Here is a 19541-nt window from a genome sequence, read left to right as displayed (position 1 = left end):
GATCCTTTCACCTGAATTTGTTTTTAGGTTAGAGAGAGCATTGATTAAAGATGCCACAGTTCTATCATCTCCAAATTTTGCAAGAAACAGTTGTTCAAAAGTTACCCAGTCTGTTATAGTTCCTGCTGGAAGAGAAAAGTACCAGGATCCTGCAGATCCTTTAAGAGTATAGGGAAACAATCTTACTACAATATCTTCATGTGCAACCCCATTCAAATTCATGGCCAACATAAAATTGTTGATGTGTTCTTCAGTTGGAAGACCATCATCTAGATTGTATTTGGGTAACCATTTCTCTGGATGATCAGGGAGAGGATGTGGGTTTGCAAACAACACAGCACCAGGATTAGTCCACGGCTGATTAGCCATAACTTGAGTTAGGATTTGAGAAGATATAGAAGCAGATCCAGAAGTAGTGGGTATGGATGTAGAACTTACAACTAGACTAGCACTACTTGTGGTAGCACTAATTGTTTGAGTAGAAGAAATGGAAAGATGAGAGGATGTGAATGGAGGTGTAGTGAATGAAGGGGTAAATGGAGGGGAATTTGATATGACCTCACTTGTATCTGACTTAGATCTAGACACAGGAACTTTCTTACACTACGAATGTATTGGAAACTCAAAGGGAGGTATTCCAAGTTTATCACTTTTTGATCGCATTAGGATACCAGTTTCTCTGAACAGAGAAGTAATACTTTCTTCAGAAACTTCGGGTTTATCAGGCTTCTCAGCAAAAATAGATATTCGTTCTAATTTATGAACTAAGGACTGAACTTCAGGAGATTCTAGATTATATTCTGAAGAAGGTAAGTGTCGAGATACTTCAGGAGATGAGGGGGAAGTTTCTACAACTTCTGACTTCTGAGTGGGTGACTTAGAACGTGATCGAGAAGCTATAGAATTTTTTGAGGGGGATTGACTCTTATGAAGGCTTCGAGTTTGAGACTTAGATTTATATGCCATTCATAATCAGGGCCCTCCTTCTAGCGCCAAAAATGTTGAGGCCTTAGAAATCTATGGCAACAACAAAGGGGGATAACCACCTGGTTCAGACCTTAGAGCAGCTCCTTTTCTGTTTGGGATAGTGGCTCCGACTAGATATGATGGGACCAGTTTCCCAGTGTTTTGGGTTTATATGATTTGTGGGATTTTCCTAATGATTTGCAAGAGAATGACTAGAAATTAACACAACTTTATTCTAAGATGCAAAACTTTGAAGTAAATCTATTTTAATCTAACTTGGGGTATTGCTAGTTTCAAGCGATATAAAAAGATGTCTATGTAATCTATGATGATATAGATCAATAACAGACTATATAGAATTAATATATTGTAAGATGATTCCTTTGAGAAAATAGTTAATCAAAAGAATTGTGAAAAACATATCGCATATTCTATTGATCATATATAAAACAGGACATTCTCTATTCTGATATTGTACAATAGCGCAACTGATACTTTAAACAGAGATGACAGATTTCATACATAATCCATGAAAGATAAATTTATCACTAATACTAGAACAAGGATTTAGCAAACATGATAATAATACCAGATGTGTACCGTTCTGCTCATTTGACTAGTGACAATAGGCCATAATCAATCTTCTACCAATAAGCATCCCAAAGAATACAATAGTGCATCAACAGTGATCAACAAAAAGATATTTGATTGAAAAGACCATGTTCCATGATTTCATCAAGACATCTACAAACTTACGATAGCGCATTCTTTGTAAATGTTCTTAATAAAATTATGGACCCTTCTCTAAATGCATGAGAAGGGTTTAAATACTATTCTTAATTAACTAAAAATAACTTATACAAAATATCTATGAGGAGGTTTCAAACAACCTTCCTCGTTCCTAGTATCCAACTTTCCAAAAATAAAAGTGCTCAAAAATGACTCAGGTCTTCATTGATTAATCATTGCTGCCAGCTTTGCCTCTCAGCTCACAAATATCAGACATTGGCCTGACTTGTGGTGGCATCCCGAATTGTGTTCTCAACTGCCCAACAAAAATAGCATCATGTAAAGGTGGCAGTATTCTCTGTACTGAATCCAAGGAGCAATTCAAAGTCATGATCTAACTGTGTGGTTTCACCAAAAGTTGCCATACTACTTCCCAGTCGATTTTTGAAAGCCTCTCAATTTTTTCCTTCTATAGCTGACTTTTATTCTTCCAATTCTTGTCTAATGCTTTAAGATCAGGAAGTGTTTTTGGATCACCCTCCTTTATGAGGTTGGAGGTGTGCAACATGTGATTTATTGTTTTGACAATGCTCTTTGAAATACCCGATGCTCTGGCTATTGCTAGTTTGGCCTGTTTCACTTGTGAGTCCCAATTAGTGAATAGAATATGCTTATGCCTTTCATTGATCTTCGAGACATTGGACCTTTTCCCTTCATCTGAATCCTGCCATTCAATATAATCAGAGATCTTAGAATTGAGTTCATTGAACTCAATTCTTTGATCAATAATGATGTTTGTCAATTGTTCACTAGTATTCAGAGTTGGAATGATATTTGATATGTGTTGGAGGAAGAGCTGCTTTTGCTTTGTCAATAAAGTATTTAGTGTCAAAGCCTCATTAATAAATTCCTCTGCAGTAGGAATATCCTTATACTTTGCTAGGTCACTGTTTAACTCCTGGATCTGTTTGTTTTTAGCAGATAAGTCATTTTCATGACTTACCTTCAGTAGTTCCATATCCTGTTGTAGCTTATGCAATTGTTCCTCGGCTTGACGATTTACACTAGCTCTTTCTTCATCTAACTGTTTCAGTAATAAGGCAATCTGGTCATCCTTTTCTTTAATCAAAACAGAGACTTCGGTTGCTTTGTCGATTGTTGTTGTAGCATAGGCTCTGACAAATTGAGATAGCCGAGTCAAATGTTCAATCGGATTTATTTGTGTGTCCTTCCATAGGACATCCATAAATTCATGTTCTGAGGGGGTTTCGGTTCTCCTCCTCTTCCTCTGTCTTTTCACAACAGCTTTATGAAGAGGGTTGTAAAAGACGTCTAGAGGGGGGATATCTGTCAAAATCAAAACAATTTCAGTAGTTGGATTTGCAGGGATTACCTCTGTATCATGGGAACTTTGTTTTGGACCTTCAGTGATCACTACTACTATTTGCCCTGGCGAGGTCTGAAATGCTGTAGTTTCTTGTATTGATGGTACCTTAGGGGTATCCTGTAGTTTGTCGTTGAATGCATCCCACTACTTTTCCAATTCATTTGTTTCTGGCTCCTGCCCTCATGACGTGCTTGGCTTATTCTGCTTCTGAGACTTGGTTTCAATTATATGATCAGTAATCCAAAATTCTTGTGGGAGGTATTCTAACCTCTGTCCTCTAAACTCCTGGAAACTTTTGAACTTCTCTGGGTCGAACTTTGTCTTGGCTGCATTCAGAATATGCTCAAAGTCCTCGGCAAATTCCAGTAAATCTTCAAACTCATCAACTACATGAGTTACAGGTTTGATCTTAACTGAAAGGGTGAATTTGTTTGCTATATGTTGTGGATCAAAAGGCCTTGCCAGTAGAACGGGAAGCTTTAATGACTGCATATACTGATACTCTTTATATGCATGACCATAGTTAAGAAGGGTAAATGACCCACACTAAAGGGGAAAATTTGGCCATAAAGATTTCTTCATTTCCCTCAATGTTTTTTTAAGGCCATTTCCTACTATCTGGTATGCTACTTCTCTTGCCAATAATTTATCCGATACATACATAGGGAGGACATGTGGGAAAGCTTGGCTACCAAATATCCTGATATGAGAGAAGGATTTTCCAGAAAATACCTTCTGATTGCTTGGAGGTCTATGATAGCTTCTTTTGTGAATCTCAGACATCTTCTGTTAAAAACTAGCTGAGGTGAAGAACAACTCCCTGGCATAATTGGTGAAAATGTGGAATATAGTTTTGTTCCCACATCTGCTTATAACTTAGGAAGATATGAGTAGGATCATTGGTAGTCCATTTCCAACCCATGGTTGGAAAATGAATAGAGAAACAAACAGCATCAAAGATATATGCAAACATGAAAAATTGGGGAACTGCTCTAGAGGAGGCAGCCCTAGTCTGGCGATATTCAGTAATCACTTTGGCCAAATTCTCAGACAGAATGGTTGCCCAATTCATAATGTGAGAATTAACACAAGCCTCAATTAACGGAACCCAATTGATCGAGAATTTAGAATTGTCAGGGAGGCCATACAATCTACATAGCATAGAGGCTGCAAAATTATAAGGATTGGCCAAAGAAGCAATGGGGTACATACCCACTTTATCTTGTTTGAATTTATTGTCTCTTCTCCTCCATTCCTGTATCATTTGGAATGGGTCTTCATTTTCCTTTACGAACTTTGAAACAAATTGTTTGTCGTAGACGTCCTGGGCATTAGGTAGCTTGTACATTTGTTGTAAATCTTTGGCTCTGAAAGAACCCAAGATTGTATTTTTAGCTGTCTTGATAAGTCTATCTTTGACTTCTGTATTCTCTACTATCCATCTTATCATATCTGTGTATGGCAAGAGTCTAGCCCTTACTGCTATTCGGTGAAGGAAACAACACACAGCGTCTCTGAATTGCACTCTTAACGGTTCTGTGCTGTCAACAGTTGGCCGAATGCTTGTTACTTCAGGGTTTTCATTCTCTAGCGTAGTATAAATAGTCTGCCATGTAGTGGCACCTCCATCTGCAGTGCATACTGTATCTGTAAAGACGGACGACATCTCTGTGCTTTCAGTTTCTGCGATAGACTGCTTGGTATGCTTCTGCATCACCTTTCGAATGGACATCGTTTGAGTGGAGTTCCTATTAAAACCAACAGCAATTAATTGTTGCATAAAATAAAAGATTTGATGAGATGACTGAACTTTGTGAGAAAAGATCCGGGAACGAGTTCAGCGTTAATCAACCATAACGAATACCATGATTACATGCATAGGGATGATCACCGAATTAACTCATTCTGACCTGACTCGTTTCCGACTCGAAAACAGTTATTAAACATCTGCCAAATCCATAGCATCGGATATTTAAGCTATGGCGCAAATGAAACTTTGTTCGATGAATCTTGCGATCTGTGATATCGCAAAATCGCAAGATCACAATATCAGGATATCGCAATATCGGGGCTTTGATAGGCAACCTTTAAGCCGCTGACATAATATCCTCCGATATGTGATCGAGATGTCGCATACAAAGTTCAATCGCAAGTCGCATATCGGTATATTTTGAATGTGCTTAACTTTGTTACTAAAGAATTATGCGATCTGCGATTTGCGAGACTTTAATATGTTCTGAAAGGGTTTTTGAAAAGTGACAATTTTCTAAAAGTTGGCATTTTATTCACAAAGAGGGGAAAAATTTAATTTAAAAGGGTCCCTATTTTATTATACATAATAAAAATGGTGGGGGTTGTTGCATAGCACAATACCACCTAGCTGAATGAAATGAAGCCTGGGGGGCATGTACCTCGAATTGAGTCATTATGCTGGGGGCATGCAAACTTAATTCAAGCATACTTTTTCGTTTCAAGCTTGTGTAAACATGAAACCGAATTCAAGCAGAGTTCCCCATGCTTCAAGCTTATGTAAAAATGAACCCATGCCCAATTTACATCTCGTGATTGTCGTTTTTATCAGCTAATTTCTACCAAATGAGCCTTGGTTGTTTCATTCCACCGCCAACATCTCTTTGGCCGATCATAAGTTTTCACTTGGTTGCTTTTCCTTTCCTGAGGAACTGCAGCAATGAGTGGTTTTGTTGGCTAACCTCTAGATCTTTCAGTGTTTTGCGCAGCTCCCCTTTAACCGGAACCTGTTGCTACCCTTTATACCACTCGTTCCTCCAGGACGAGTCACCTTTAAGCTCTTTTCTGACTCGTAGAAAATTGAAAAGATTGCCGAGTATTTTTCCTATTTAGACTCATTAAAGCAAATAAAAACGAGGAGTCTGCTTTAAGCTCTTTTCTGACTCTCAAAACACGAAAAGATTGTTGAGTTCTTGTTGTTTTGACCTCGTAAACGGTTCTAAAACGTCGTTTACCTAGTATACGTTTACCCCTTTTTCGAGCTGGGATAAACTATTTACAAAAAAGGTACACCTTAGTCAAACATGACTAGGAGGTTCTCTCGGGTATTGTTTTCTACCTTTTCAGGTTCGAGGGACAACTTTACAAAAAGGGACCTTCGGAGTTTTCTTTTTCCGCTTCTTTTTCAAACTCTCTAAAAAATGAAAAAGATGTCGAGTTTCACCTTTGTCGGACTCGTTAAAAGATTAAACGATGTAGGACTTGTCATTATGACGAGACCGAGCTACTCCTTCCTAGGGCTCATAGAACTTACTAGGATGGATCCACCCAAAGGATGGACTTATATTACAAGCATATGCTATCCCCGTCAAGCTTGTGTAAAAATAACTAGGGTACTCGCCAGAAATGGTGGGGGGAAATTGGAAGTATTTCATCAGTTGTATTCTTCACTTGAGGCAACATGTCGCTCTTGAACATTGAGACTCATCTACTGTTCGTGTCAGGTTTTGGGACATCCTCACTCTATCACTTACCTCCCTGGATTTTGGGTTATCCATTTTAAACCTCTCATATGATCTCTGCCACGTCACCATGACCTTTGATCCTATGATGTCAAATGCTGCCAAAATCCAAAGTCGTGTCATCCACATGTTCAAGAGAAGTCTTCCTACCTATACATTGTCTGATCATATGTCACCATCTTGGATTACTCTCATTCATTGTGTTTCTCGTTTCGTGTCGATGATGAAGCATTCATTATGACCTTCCTTCGACAGATCACTTCCTGTCGACTTCAGCTCATTATCCAGGAAGTTGATCTAGAAACTCCCTTCCAGTACCTTAGAGCTTGCATGCCTCAATGGCAAGTTCTTTGCACTCGACGACAAGTTCTCATCATTGGCCCTCGATTGAGTGATTTCACAAGTGTTCGACTTCAGTTCCTTATTCACACTTCGTGAATTGTACTGATAGTACCTTGAGAGCCATTGACATTATGGGTGGTTTCTCTCGCGCTTGTTAACGGTTCACATCATTGGCCGGTAATCAAGTGATTTTCTAGCATGTTTGACTTCAGCACATCTATTCACATGTTAGAATTTGTACTTTGATCGGGTCGTGTTGGAGCGCAAGACCTTGGGCTTAGATCACAAAAGTCCAGGTTGCGAGGAGTGATGAGTCATTCATGATTATATACATGATTCTTTAGACGGATGGTTGCGACCATGTCGTGGGTATCATTTTGATCTTGCTCAGTCGAATGGTTGCGACCATACCGTGGGTCTTTTCATTTTGATCCTCTCTATGCGAATGGCTGCGCCCATGCTATGGATCTATTTCATATGATCCCTTTAGTCGGATGGTTGCGTCCATGCCGAGGATCCATGCACATGATCCTTTTCTTGATGGATAGTTGCGCCTATACCATGGATTCATGTATTGTTATATGCCTCTCATGTTTATTAGGCATGACTATCAGATTTCAGATATGTACATGTATGTTTGAGTTGTAGGTCTTCCGATGCTGGTATTCCAATTCCTCGTTTCGTCTTAAAGCATTTCAGCCATCGCTCTCAGCTATGACTTCATGCTTTAGGGGGCATCTATTACAGAGTAATTTGTCACTCCCCGTTCCTGATCCCGGAGAACCCTAGTAGTGACTACTGTGTTATACTTTCACCATGAAACCTATGTTCTTGCATCCCTTGAAGTTTGAAGAAAGAAGTCCCCACTCCCTTCAGAACATTTCCAGAGAATCCTTCTTAAAACCCAGTTTTTAAGATCAGTGCTCTTTCCCAATGTCTCACCCGCGCCGATGGCGGAAGTTTACACTATGACCCGCGCCGATCAACGCTACTGTTAGCCCAATACCCGCGCCGGTCTACTTTTGGAAAGTTTTTATAAAAGGAAACGGAGTTTCACGTCTAGAAACTTCTAGTGGCAATGCACTGGATGTTCGTTTGGTTGGATAAGGGCCAAGAACTCCATATAAGGTTCTTTCCCCCTTAAAAGTGGACCTTCCCAAGGAGATAAGACCTTCTTCCCCCTTGAATGGATCTCATTCTTATCCTCCTCTCCCTATATAAACCACTTCCTCTTACCCTTTTTGGTTACAATATAAAAACCAGCTGCAAAATTCTGAAATCTTTAGCTTTTGATATAAGAAAATTAGTCTTAGATGACAAAAGACTAGTCTTTGGTAGCTAAAGCATGAGGAGAGAGAGTTAGAGCTTGGAAGCCATTTTATGTCAAGCTAGAGGAAAAGAGTGTTGAAAAGGTGTGTAGCAGGACTTGGATACCGCAAAGGAGATCTCCAAAGTCAAGGCTTCAGTTGTATTTCTCTTTGAAGTTTATAATAATACAACTAATGGTTTATTTCCTATATCGTTTGTAATATTACATGTGATAGCTTAAAACTCCTTGACCTTTTAAGTAGATTGAATTCGATTTTATGCTATCACATTTGTTGTTGTTTCTTGCATGTTTGTTTCAGGTATTGGAACGAAAGGAAGCTAGAGCAAGGAAACAAGATCAACATCAAGTGGATTAGTGCTATAAGAGGTAGGCCCTCTTACTCGATTCTAATCTAAGGAAATTTGCATTAGATTGTCTTGTTTGCGGCTAGACCCACTCTTGGGCTAAAGGGATCGTCTCTGTCCGCAGAGAGGATATTCCTACACCACACCTCCTGACTTTAGGATCCAATGCTTCATACTCATCAACGTCATCCTGTGAATGATCTTATCAACTCAGTGAATGCATCAACCCCTCTATCTTGCTCTGGTTGCTTTGTGAAGCGAGGCATAGTAGGCCTAAGAGTCTGACCATACGTGTTGTTTGTTCGTGGAGGTATATGGCTCCCTTCTCTTATTCCTGAACCGCCTTCTCCTTCATTGTTTCCTCCTCCACCGTCTTGAGGTCCTCCCTGCATATTCTGCATTTGCAGTGCCATCATCTCTATCATTTGTTGGTTCTATCTTGCCAACTTCTCCAGTAATGGGTCACGCCCACCCTGCCTAGGTTGCTTATCACCATTGTCCCCCATGTAGTCTCTAACATTTTCGAACTTTGTATCCAAAAAATGCTTAGACTCGTCTTCGCTACCATGGCCCCTACCTCTACCTCTATCTTTGCATCTAGGACGATAAACAACTCCACCAAATGGTCCTGTCATGATATGCTCTCGAACCCACAAATGGGCAAGAACATGCTCTGATACCATTGTAATATTCTAACTAGAGAAATACAATGAAATATCAAAAACATGAACTAGCTACAGCAAATAAATAAGCATGCAAATCCGAAATCTCCACAAAAACAACAAATTCATAAAATTATTGAGCAGAAACAATAGAGTTGAGCCATTTTATTAAATATCCAATGAAACTCTGGATACAATATGTAGTGGAATGAATGCACCTGGGTTTGCTATAGTAAGCATGCAAAATCCAGGTGAGAATGAAAGAAACTCCACGATGAGATAGGCTCATTGGTTGTACGCACTGCACAGAAATTTACTCTTGTTGCTGCTGGAGGCAAACTAATTTTTGAAGCCTCAAATCTGCTCCAAAAATTCTGAAAATTTAAGACAAGGCTCTTCAACCCCGGACCAAAAAAACCCAGAAAGATTTTGGGCTAATTCCAACCTCCCAGAATTACCCAAAATTATATGAAATCACCCACTGCCCATCTCTGCGTCCCACAAGAAAATCTACAGTTGCTCCACCCAAAATCCTCCACCAAAAAAGGTGAGAAAATAACACTGAAATAATGGAGTGAGATACCAACTATTTTCCTAGCACAAGACTGAAGTAACTACTTCAGCAAAATAGTTAGTAAAACCCCTGCGCATGCCCTAGAGAGAAAATTTCGGCCCTCACAAATGCAATCACTTCCAGCTCCAAAACTTCGCAAGGAAACTCGCCTACCTCCAAGTGAAATTCCTACAATTTCTTGAGGCAAATCTCCCTAGCAAGTTCTACCTCCAAGCAAAATTATTTCTGCCACAATGTCCTCCTAGAAAAGTTCGTACCACCTGTTGCAAAGCTGAAATGGCTCACAAATTTCAAAAAAGAAATCTCCAATCAGCTCAAAATTTCTCTCCTAGGGTGACACTCTTGGTTCACCAAAAGAGAGTTGGATTTTCCGCTTGAAAACCCCTATGCTAAGCAGCACTGGTTAACTCGGCTTAGCAGCTCAAGCAAACCCTCCAAAATCAGAAATGAAATGCAAAAATAGAATGACCAAAACGAAGCTCTAGCCTTCCTTTTATAATTGTTGCTCAACCTTCCTTCTGGGCTCCACTAATTTGACCCTCTTGTTTTGCCTTCTTCATGTGGTTCCATTTTCTCTTAGGGGGTTCCATTTCCCCTTTTGTGACCCACAACTTATTTTCACTTTAATTTCTTTTCTTTCCTAAGTTACAACCTTAGCCTTTTTCTTCATAAAGTTATTTAATATCTCCAAAACTTATTTCTCCTCGTTTTATTTATCTAATAATATGTTAATCGCCAAAATTGCAAAATTGGGAATTTCGTTAACAACATTTTTAATTGGGAACATGACAAATTCGTTATATTGTAATTTTTTTTATTGATAAGATTACAAACAATTTTTTCGATTATATTTCATATTTAAATAACAATGATTCATATTTGTAACCATTATATTTCAGAACTTCATATTTAATTTATTTAATAAACATCTTTATATATATAATTTAATTAAAATATATATATATATATATATATATATATATAATTTAATTGAAAAAATTATCCATCTATATATATATAAAACATGTCAAAGAAAAATGTCAAGTGCATATATATGTAACTATATGTATCAGAGATTTAATGAAATTAAAAATGTGAATATTTCAATATATAAAGATATGAAATTTATATAAGTATAAATAATATTATTAAAAACCAACATAGATTTATCTTTAAAGATCTACCAAGCTTTGGGAGGAATCAAATCTCTCAAGGTGTAAATATTTCCTCAAGATTTGTATTCAAAAAGGAGTTTGCATCTTGAGAGATTTGATTCCTTTAAGCACTTAGTAGATCCAAAGTTAAGATAAATGTATGCTGATTATTTCTGCGATCTTAAGAATGTGCAAACTATAACAAATCTTCTGTGTGAAGAGATGGCCACTAAAAAATTCCAAAGCAGAAGAAAGCAAATGACATTCCAAAATGTTAATAGACTAATAGTCTGTGAGAGATTCAACTAGAAATGCAAGAACATGACATGACATTGAATCAAATCGATATAAGTTTTCAACGAGGTAAATAATGAGACACAAGTAACTCAAATCTTACCAAAAGGATTACATCGACATAGACGCCAGGCAGTCAAGACAGTTCCTTTCACAACGCCGTATCGTTTGTATGCTTCCATTGCATACTCACTACAAGTTGGCACATATCGGCAACTTGTTGGCAAGAATGGTGAAATCTCCTCTGTTCCATAAAAGGAAGAAAAATCAACACATACGACTCAAAATGAAACCCCCAGTTTCCCGATGTATGTAATAATTAAGAAGCCCAATTCATAAAATGGATCACATCCTACACCGAGATTGGGTTCTGTTAGGTCCTCCTGAACTACTAGTACCAGACACAAAGAAACAGAGTAAAAGTCATTATTTTCCGAAAATGTGGAAAAAGAATGCTTTACCTCTATAAAACCTCAACAAGGCTAATGCCATCTCTACTCCAATGTTTTGTACATCCTCGTCCGTTTTGGCTTCCCTGCCTCCCATTGTTTACATGAACAAAAACCCAAATATGAGCTTTAAAATGTCATAAACCCTATTAACGAAAAAAGATGTAAAAGGGCAGTCCCAATTCAACACCGCGTATCAATAATTAAGAGTGCAGGACTCAATGATCCAAACCAGGCTTGTCTTCATCGGAGCATCGCATGCAGACAATCCGAGGATGGCGTTTGGAGCAAGAGATGAACTGAGAGCGAAAAAAACTCAAATGTAAAAGACAAGTATTCGTATGGACAGATTTACAAGAAGTGGTTCATCAATTAACAATAACATTAATCGAAACAAACCTCAAATTTACAAGACGATGAGCCTCTATTCGTCTTGAAACGATTCCCGTCAGTAGCAGAAGCAACAATTGAACTTGATGGTCGGAATTGTTGTGGTAACGATAATAGGGGGAGAGTGTAACATAAACTTGGATTGGCCATCATTTCTTCAGTTTATTATGTCTACTTGTTCTGTGCGGCGCAGGGGAAGGAAGATCCCTACATACGAAATTCTCAGATAAGATGGCAATAATAATGATGTTGGCGAATCGTTGTTAGTGACAATCTACTATAACTCTTTTTGGATAACGGAATTTATCGTTACTTTTTATTGTTGTCTAACGTGGCAACGATGTTAGATCTTAGCTTGATTGTGAATCTCTGAGAAAGTTGACCATGGTAGTGTTTGAATTTTTATGTTTATTTGGTTAATGGTGGAAATGGATTCATTTCTGTAAAAAATTTAACTCTGACAACTCTGATTTAGATTTCCAAAAAATTTCACGGATTTATTAAAATGGCGTGAGTCTTTCCATTTGTATCAAGACGAAAAGTCACTTCCATAACCCCCCTTCTTTTTAAAATTCTAAAATATTCATTTCATTTACCAAGTCACAAGGGGTAAAGGTCAAAAGGAGGAAAGCAGGTTTACATTGGAAGCCTAGTAGGGCAATTTAATCCCCGCCACTCAACTTAAAAATTATGGTAAAAAAAAATGCATACAACATCATTGTGTCCAAATTGACTCAAAATCATTTCATGAATATGTCAAATTTGAACTTGAGTTAATAGGAATTTAGCAAAATTATTAGAAATTGTTATACTATAAACATTGAAAATATGAAATAGGTATATGTTAATCATGGCCCAAAAAGTTTTTCACATACTACATTCTCTATTTATTTTTCAAATTTAAATATTATAACTTGCATTAGTCAATGTTAAACTAAAAATGGTGGGGACTAATAAATTGATATCTGAAGTGGAGAAATTAATTACCTCCTCAATCTTTGGTGGTTGTACAAGTAAGTCTACACATTTACATTTTTATTCCTACTTGAATAATGGTGGGCCATAACTAATTATATGTTTTTAAATCTTATCCATATCTATTTTTTATGCAAAGAAATTAATTACTTCCTCAATCTTTGGTGGTTGTACAAGTAAGTCTACACATTTACATTTTTATTCCTACTTGAATAATGGTGGGCCATAACTAATTATATGTTTTTAAATCTTATCCATATCCATTTTTTATGCAAAGACTTGCTTAAATTGTGGTGGCCTGTCAATGATGTAAATATGTTATTTCCCTGAATGTAAATTACTTTCAAGGATTTTAGTTTTGGATAGTTCCCTACAAAGCTTAACATTAAAAAACTTTACACAAATATCTAAAAATTATGGTATGAATATTTCAAGTGTATTAATGATGGCAAAAAATATGTGAGGCATTTACCCACATAGCATTGTATTGCACAAAGGTTACAATAAGACATTCAAGTTATGGTCCAATCAAATGTTTGAAAATTAGTTATTTTAATAATATTGAAAAATAATAAGTTAAGAATTATAAATTGTGTTGGCCGATATTAAATTAATAGTGGCAAATCGACTACTATAGGCCTTCCCTACCAAAGACTAACAAGGAGTCTCGTCTATTAATTTGATGTTTGGTTTAAAATAAGGATTTTATTTACCAATTTGATGTGCGGCTTAGTCATAAACAATAATAATGATTTTGTCGAGAGGTTTTTTACAACAAGTATGGGGAAGATGTTTTATTGTCCATAAAATGAATGTCAAGTGTAAATGTTAACTATATTCAAATTATTGTATGTTGTAATGGTTGTAAGACCAGCCTAAATCCTCTTAACTCCAAACAACATTCAAATTTGAAGGGTTGGTCTTAATTTCATTTGTAAGGGCATATATTCATCTAAACCTTCAAAGATGAAAAGTTATAAAAAAAAATTGTACTTCTATTGACAAGTGTATATTAAATAAACCCTTTAAATAAAATAGTGTCTTTTTAAATCTTTAAAGTCTTAAAAATTTAAATAGTTGCTACATTAAAACACTATAAAATCTCAATAGAATTTAGTAAATAAGTAAACATTTTTCTCAAATTTTTTGTTAAAAATGTAAACATATGTTTCTTCTATTTCTTCGATGATCTTCAAATGTATTTGGACTTACATAATTGAAAAATATAAATATATTTGCCCAATGGAAAAGTTTTTCTAGTTTTCATTTGTTTACATACATCATAAATAGCATTCTAATCTACCTCATTTAGAGCATGAGGTGCACTAAGAGATAGAAACATTAACATATCTAGTGTCTTCAATGAAAGTCTTGATCTATCATCATTTTTTATCTTGTTTAATTGATCTGAAAATTGGGCACTCAAGCTTCTTTTCTAACTTACAAGAACCTCTCCCACTTCCAAAGCTTAAATATTCCCAAGTCTTATTGATTAACCAATGCGGAATTAAAAATGCTTGAAAATATAGGTGTATGTTGGTATTTGTTTTTAACTGATTATATGCTTTAAATTTTGTTGTTGTGTTGTAAGTTGATGTGCTTGAACTGATATATAAATACATATAACAGTAAATGATGCAGCAGTAAAACAAACACATAAGACAACAATTTAATTTGGAGTTCACCCAAAACTTTTGGGCTACGTCTCCTTGAGCTCTAGTCAACTTGACTAGGCTCTCTGGGATTATGGTAAAGTCCTTTTACAAGCTCCCTGGCTCAACTCCATTGGTTTTACACAGAAACAATGGGTTTAGACACCATTTTATCCCCGGCTCTTGAAGCTCTCGGTTTTCTGGCTCTCGGCTCTTACTTTGGCTCTTGGCTCTGGCTCTTGGCTCTGGCTCTAGCTCTGGCTCTGTAGCTCTGGCTTCTTTGGCTCTCTGTCAGTTTACAGCCCTCTAGCTTTCCACTTGAACTCCAAGTGACTCCCTTGGCTGCTCTGTGCATTTTCTTTTTCTCTCTCGGCCTCTTTTTGGCTTCTGCCTTTTGCTTTCTGCACTACTCTCAATTGAGCTCTTTTTGTGCTGGTTCGCCTTAGCTTCCTGCTTTGGCTCAGCTTTTTCTTTATGCTCGGTTTTAGCAACAACTCCAACAACCCCCTTCTGTCTCTAACATTCATGGCTTTTAAGCCAACTGGCGATGTCCATTCGTTTCCTCTTCTCGGGCTCTCTGGCTCACGGCCTCTGTCCGCTCGAATTCCCCCTTTGAGCATTCGCAATCATTTCCAAACGCCTTCAGGGATGGTAGCCACCTGTTACGTAATGGAATGGACCATCGATGCCCTTGAAATCCCAAGAATGGTCGTTCCTGGCTTACACAGGAAAATACACTGAACATGGGAAAAATCCGCAGAAACTCTATTTATCGGACTTCAAATATCCATAAATCCGCACTATTTTCCTATCGGGTCCGCCTTGAATTGCTATCGCATATCGCAAATGCCCATGTTTCATGGTTTCCCTTTGTATTTTAACAATACATTAAACATTGAAAATCCCCCAAAAAAGGCTTTTATGGCGAACTTGAAACATTTATGAAATGGCATTCATAACCCCTCAGGTCCGGATATATATCGCAAGTTGCGTAGGTATCAGTCCCCACTCCGTGGTGTTGCTCCGATGCGATTTTGCAATATCGCAATCGCGTATCGTATGGACCCGGGGTTCTGTGCATATGGCATGGACTGTGCCAACGCCGATTGCGATTTGTCGATATCGGCGATCGCGATATCGCTCAGCGTGGGGGTTTGTCCTTTGCCTTATGTCGTCGCCAATTACAATTCGCCAATATCAGCGATCGCGATATCGTAACGGCTCGGGTCTCGCTTTATGTTATATGCATGTGCCCACCTCCGACCCGATATGTCGGGGATCGGCGATCGGGGGTGCTTCCCCTTTTCCGCTTAAATCCGCTGTTGACCTCCTCCAATGCGATTTTCTTCATAAAGCCTTTTAGGCCATTTTTAAAGGATTTTGCCTCTTTTTCCAAAGAACCAAGGCATCTTCCTTCTGCAATAACTTCTGAATCCTAAGTCCATTTTTGCCCATTCAAGTTGCAGAAGATTCAGGAGGAGAAGATCTCTGCAATGGGGCTATTTCCAGGAACTTCCTTGGACTTTCATTTTCCTTAGTGAGGAACACTTAGACTTAGGAGTCTATCCAAAATCCATTTTGGATCACGCCTTCCCACTAAAAGAACTTTTGGTCTCCAAAAGAATAATATACTGATCTGAACAGTAAATGAGAGTGACTCACCCTCTTCTTTTAGCCTCCCTACACTTGGCTTGCATAGTGCCTTTGAACCAAAATCTCTGACCACTTCCCCTCCTAGATGGGCTGGTCTTCCTGGGAAGAATTGTCTTCCTCCTTGCCTTCCTGCAGAACTTCTGCTGAAATGGTCATAGAAGGTGGTTTGAACTTCTTTGCCTTGATCATTGATCCAAGGTGGCTCAAACAAATGTGAAGTTCATCTGCTCCACAAAACTTTCATTTGTACCTGTTTGAAAAGCTGTTAACAACAACAAAAATACAGACAACAACTAGGTGGCTTAAACTCCTGCTTAACAGAAACAAATTTCACATCTTATGAACACCTTCATGTCTTACATCTGCATACAAATGATGGACTAGACATCAAGCCCACAAAACATGCCTTTAAAACAAATGACCCTTCAAATCAAGCATGTAGAAAAGGACTATTAGGACTCTTTTCAAAATATGAACATTTCATCACTATCTCCATATTGGAGACCAAATCAACTTTTCTCAAGTCAATATTACATGTATGTTTAAAGCAATCATCCCTTCAAGTTAATTACACACACATGTTCAAATACAAGGAAAACATCAACATCCCTGTGTTCATGCATCTCATGCTCATGCATGCATTTCATCCTTCAACTTTCACTTAAGCACACTGTAGTTTCGAAGCTGAAATGACATATAATGTTGTAGCAACAAAGTGAGTCTCCCACTCAATTTTTTCCATTCACCATCTTGGTAGAAACCTGTAACTTGCATCTCATCAACAAGAAATGCAAATAGATGCATCAGTAGACATGCAACCTTAATTGGAAAAGAACTCTAACCATTTCTTACCAATCCAGTTCAAAGGTTTTTCCTTTGTCTGCACATCAACATCAACATGTGAATCATCTTGAGACACATCATCCATGGAAACTTCATTTCCATTTATGTCATCTTCTCTTTCCACTTTCTTCAGCTTTTTCGGAAGCATTGTTGGATTCAGAGTCCAACACCTTTTAGCAAGATGCCCTTGCTTATGGCAGTAAGTGCAACACATGTGCATCCTCTTGGCAGCATGATTGCCTTGTCCAATGGACCTTTGGCTTTTTGCTTCTTTTCCTTCAAAAGTTTCTTGTATCTGGCCATTCTCTTCCAACATCTAGAAACATGATGGTTATCCAAACCACAAAAGGAACATGCAATTTTTTTCCCATGCTTATGTGGAAATTTACCATGCTTTGCAAAATCAAAAGGAATGTGTTTAGAACCAGATTTATACCTACCTCTTTCACCTTTGTTGCCTTCATGAGGAGGTGAAGCAAATGAAGAAGTGGCTCCCTTTGGAACCCCATCAATATCTTCAAGGTTGTTAGAGTTTCCACAACTCTCTGGTTCAAGTGTGTGCTTCTGAACACCTGCATCCTGCAAGTGATAATTCAAGCTATTGCATTCCTCCTGAACACAATCTTCACACTCTGCAATGCAACCCCTTTTTGGAGTTGTTTTGATGGCCTTCATGGTAGCTTTGGAACTCTCTCCATAAGACTGTCCATAGCCAAGACCCAAATACTTAGGCCTTTCTTCAACCATTATTGGTTCAACAATACCTTGTGCATGCTTTCCCAAGCCCTTTCCTTCATAGCCCATCTTGGACATTAGCTTGGAACCTATGCCTCTAGTATTTTTTTCAAAAGAACCAATATAAGCATTCTTAGAAGAATTTGAAGACAAAATGGAATGGTTTACCTCTTCTTCAAGCTGATACTTGACCAAGGCTTCTTTGGCAACAAAGAGTTGTGACTCCAACTCATGCATCCTTTTCAGGTTCATATTTGCAATATGAAGTTACATCTCCATTTCCTGCAGTCTGTCAACAAGCAACTGCTTCTCTTCCTTCATGGAATTCAACTGCTCTCTAAGTATGCTGCTCTTCCATCCATCCTCAAACATTTCTCTCACCTTGTCCATCATGATGAACAAGTCTTGCTTCATGTCTCCATCAAAGAGTCTTGTGATGGAGAAGGAATTTGAGGATACAGTTGAGGAAGTTATCATTATGCCAATGAACAAAGAACTTCAAACAAGACTAATAAAGAGCTTATTTAAGCAACCTTTTGCAACAAACCTCTTGTGCTTTAAGAACTGCCTTGAGGTCCTTTGGGATAGAAGAATGCCTTCAGCCCTTCTTCCTATTTTTCCTTCCTGGACTGAGCTATCAGTAGCTCTCCCTTTACCTCTGCAAACTCAGAAAAATAGTCAGTCTACAAAACAAGCATACAATCAGCCTCTTGTTGTTCAAACTCCTTTCAGACAAGCAGTCTTTGCTTTGTCAATCAAGAATTCTGATATAACCTTCTTTGAAGGTGGGGTTAACCAAACTTAAGCTCTGATACCCCTTGATCTGAAAATGGGGCACTTAAGATTCTTGTCTAACTTACAAGAACCTCTCCCACTTCCAAAGCTTAAATATTCCCAAGTCTTATTGATTAACCAATGCGGAATTAAATATGCTTGAAAATATAGGTGTATGTTGGTATTTGTTTCTAACTGATTATATGCTTTAAATTCTGTTGTTGTGTTGTAAGTTGACGTGCTTGAACTGATATATAAATACATATAATGGTAAATGATGCAGCAGTAAAACAAACACATAAGACAACAATTTAATTTGGAGTTCACCCAAAACTTTTGGGCTTCGTCTCCTTGAGCTCTAGTCAACTCGACTAGGCTCTCTAGGATTATGGTAAAGTCCTTTTACAAGCTCCCTGGCTCAACTCCATTGGTTTTACACAGAAACAATGGGTTTAGACACCATTTTATCCCCGGCTCTTGAAGCTCTCAGCTTTCTGGCTCTCGGCTCTTGCTTTGGCTCTTGTCTCTAGCTCTTGGCTCTGGCTTTGGCTTTGGCTTTGTGGCTCTGGACTCTTTGGCTCTCTGTCAATTTACAGGGCTCTGGCTTTCCACTTGAACTCCAAGTGACTCCCTTGGCTGCTCTGCGCATTCGCTTTTGCTCTCTCGGCCTCTTTTTGGCTTTTGCCTTTTGCTTTCTGCACTGCTCTCAATTGAGCTCTTTCTACGCTGGTTCGCCTTAGCTTCCTGCTTTGGCTCAGCTCTTTCTTTATACTCGGTTTCAGCAACAACTCCAACAA

The 19541-nt window shown here is 38.0% G+C and overlaps 1 protein-coding gene across 1 annotated transcript in view; it reads right to left on the bottom strand.

The window, feature by feature from the left end:
- The window catches only part of LOC149185668 (membrane protein insertion efficiency factor), a 124305-nt gene extending 111912 nt beyond the window's left edge, over window positions 1-12393 (bottom strand). Inside the window, exons 1-4 of the mRNA XM_089412457.1 lie at window positions 12122-12393; window positions 11955-12021; window positions 11735-11812; window positions 11377-11517 (exon numbers count right to left, since the gene is read on the bottom strand). Of these exons, the coding sequence (XP_089268583.1) occupies window positions 11377-11517; window positions 11735-11812; window positions 11955-12021; window positions 12122-12265 (430 nt within the window). The 5' untranslated portion in view covers window positions 12266-12393. The remainder of the gene's footprint in view (window positions 1-11376; window positions 11518-11734; window positions 11813-11954; window positions 12022-12121) is intronic.
- Between the last annotated feature and the right edge of the window lie 7148 nt (window positions 12394-19541).

This window comes from Pinus tabuliformis, chromosome 3_1, assembly GCF_031772625.1.
Source record: "Pinus tabuliformis cultivar Carrire ecotype Pingquan chromosome 3_1, CPIR1, whole genome shotgun sequence".
Taxonomy (NCBI): Eukaryota; Viridiplantae; Streptophyta; class Pinopsida; order Pinales; family Pinaceae; genus Pinus; species Pinus tabuliformis.
The sequence above is the reverse complement of the archived record's forward strand: the minus strand, read 5'-3'. Positions and strand labels throughout refer to the sequence as shown.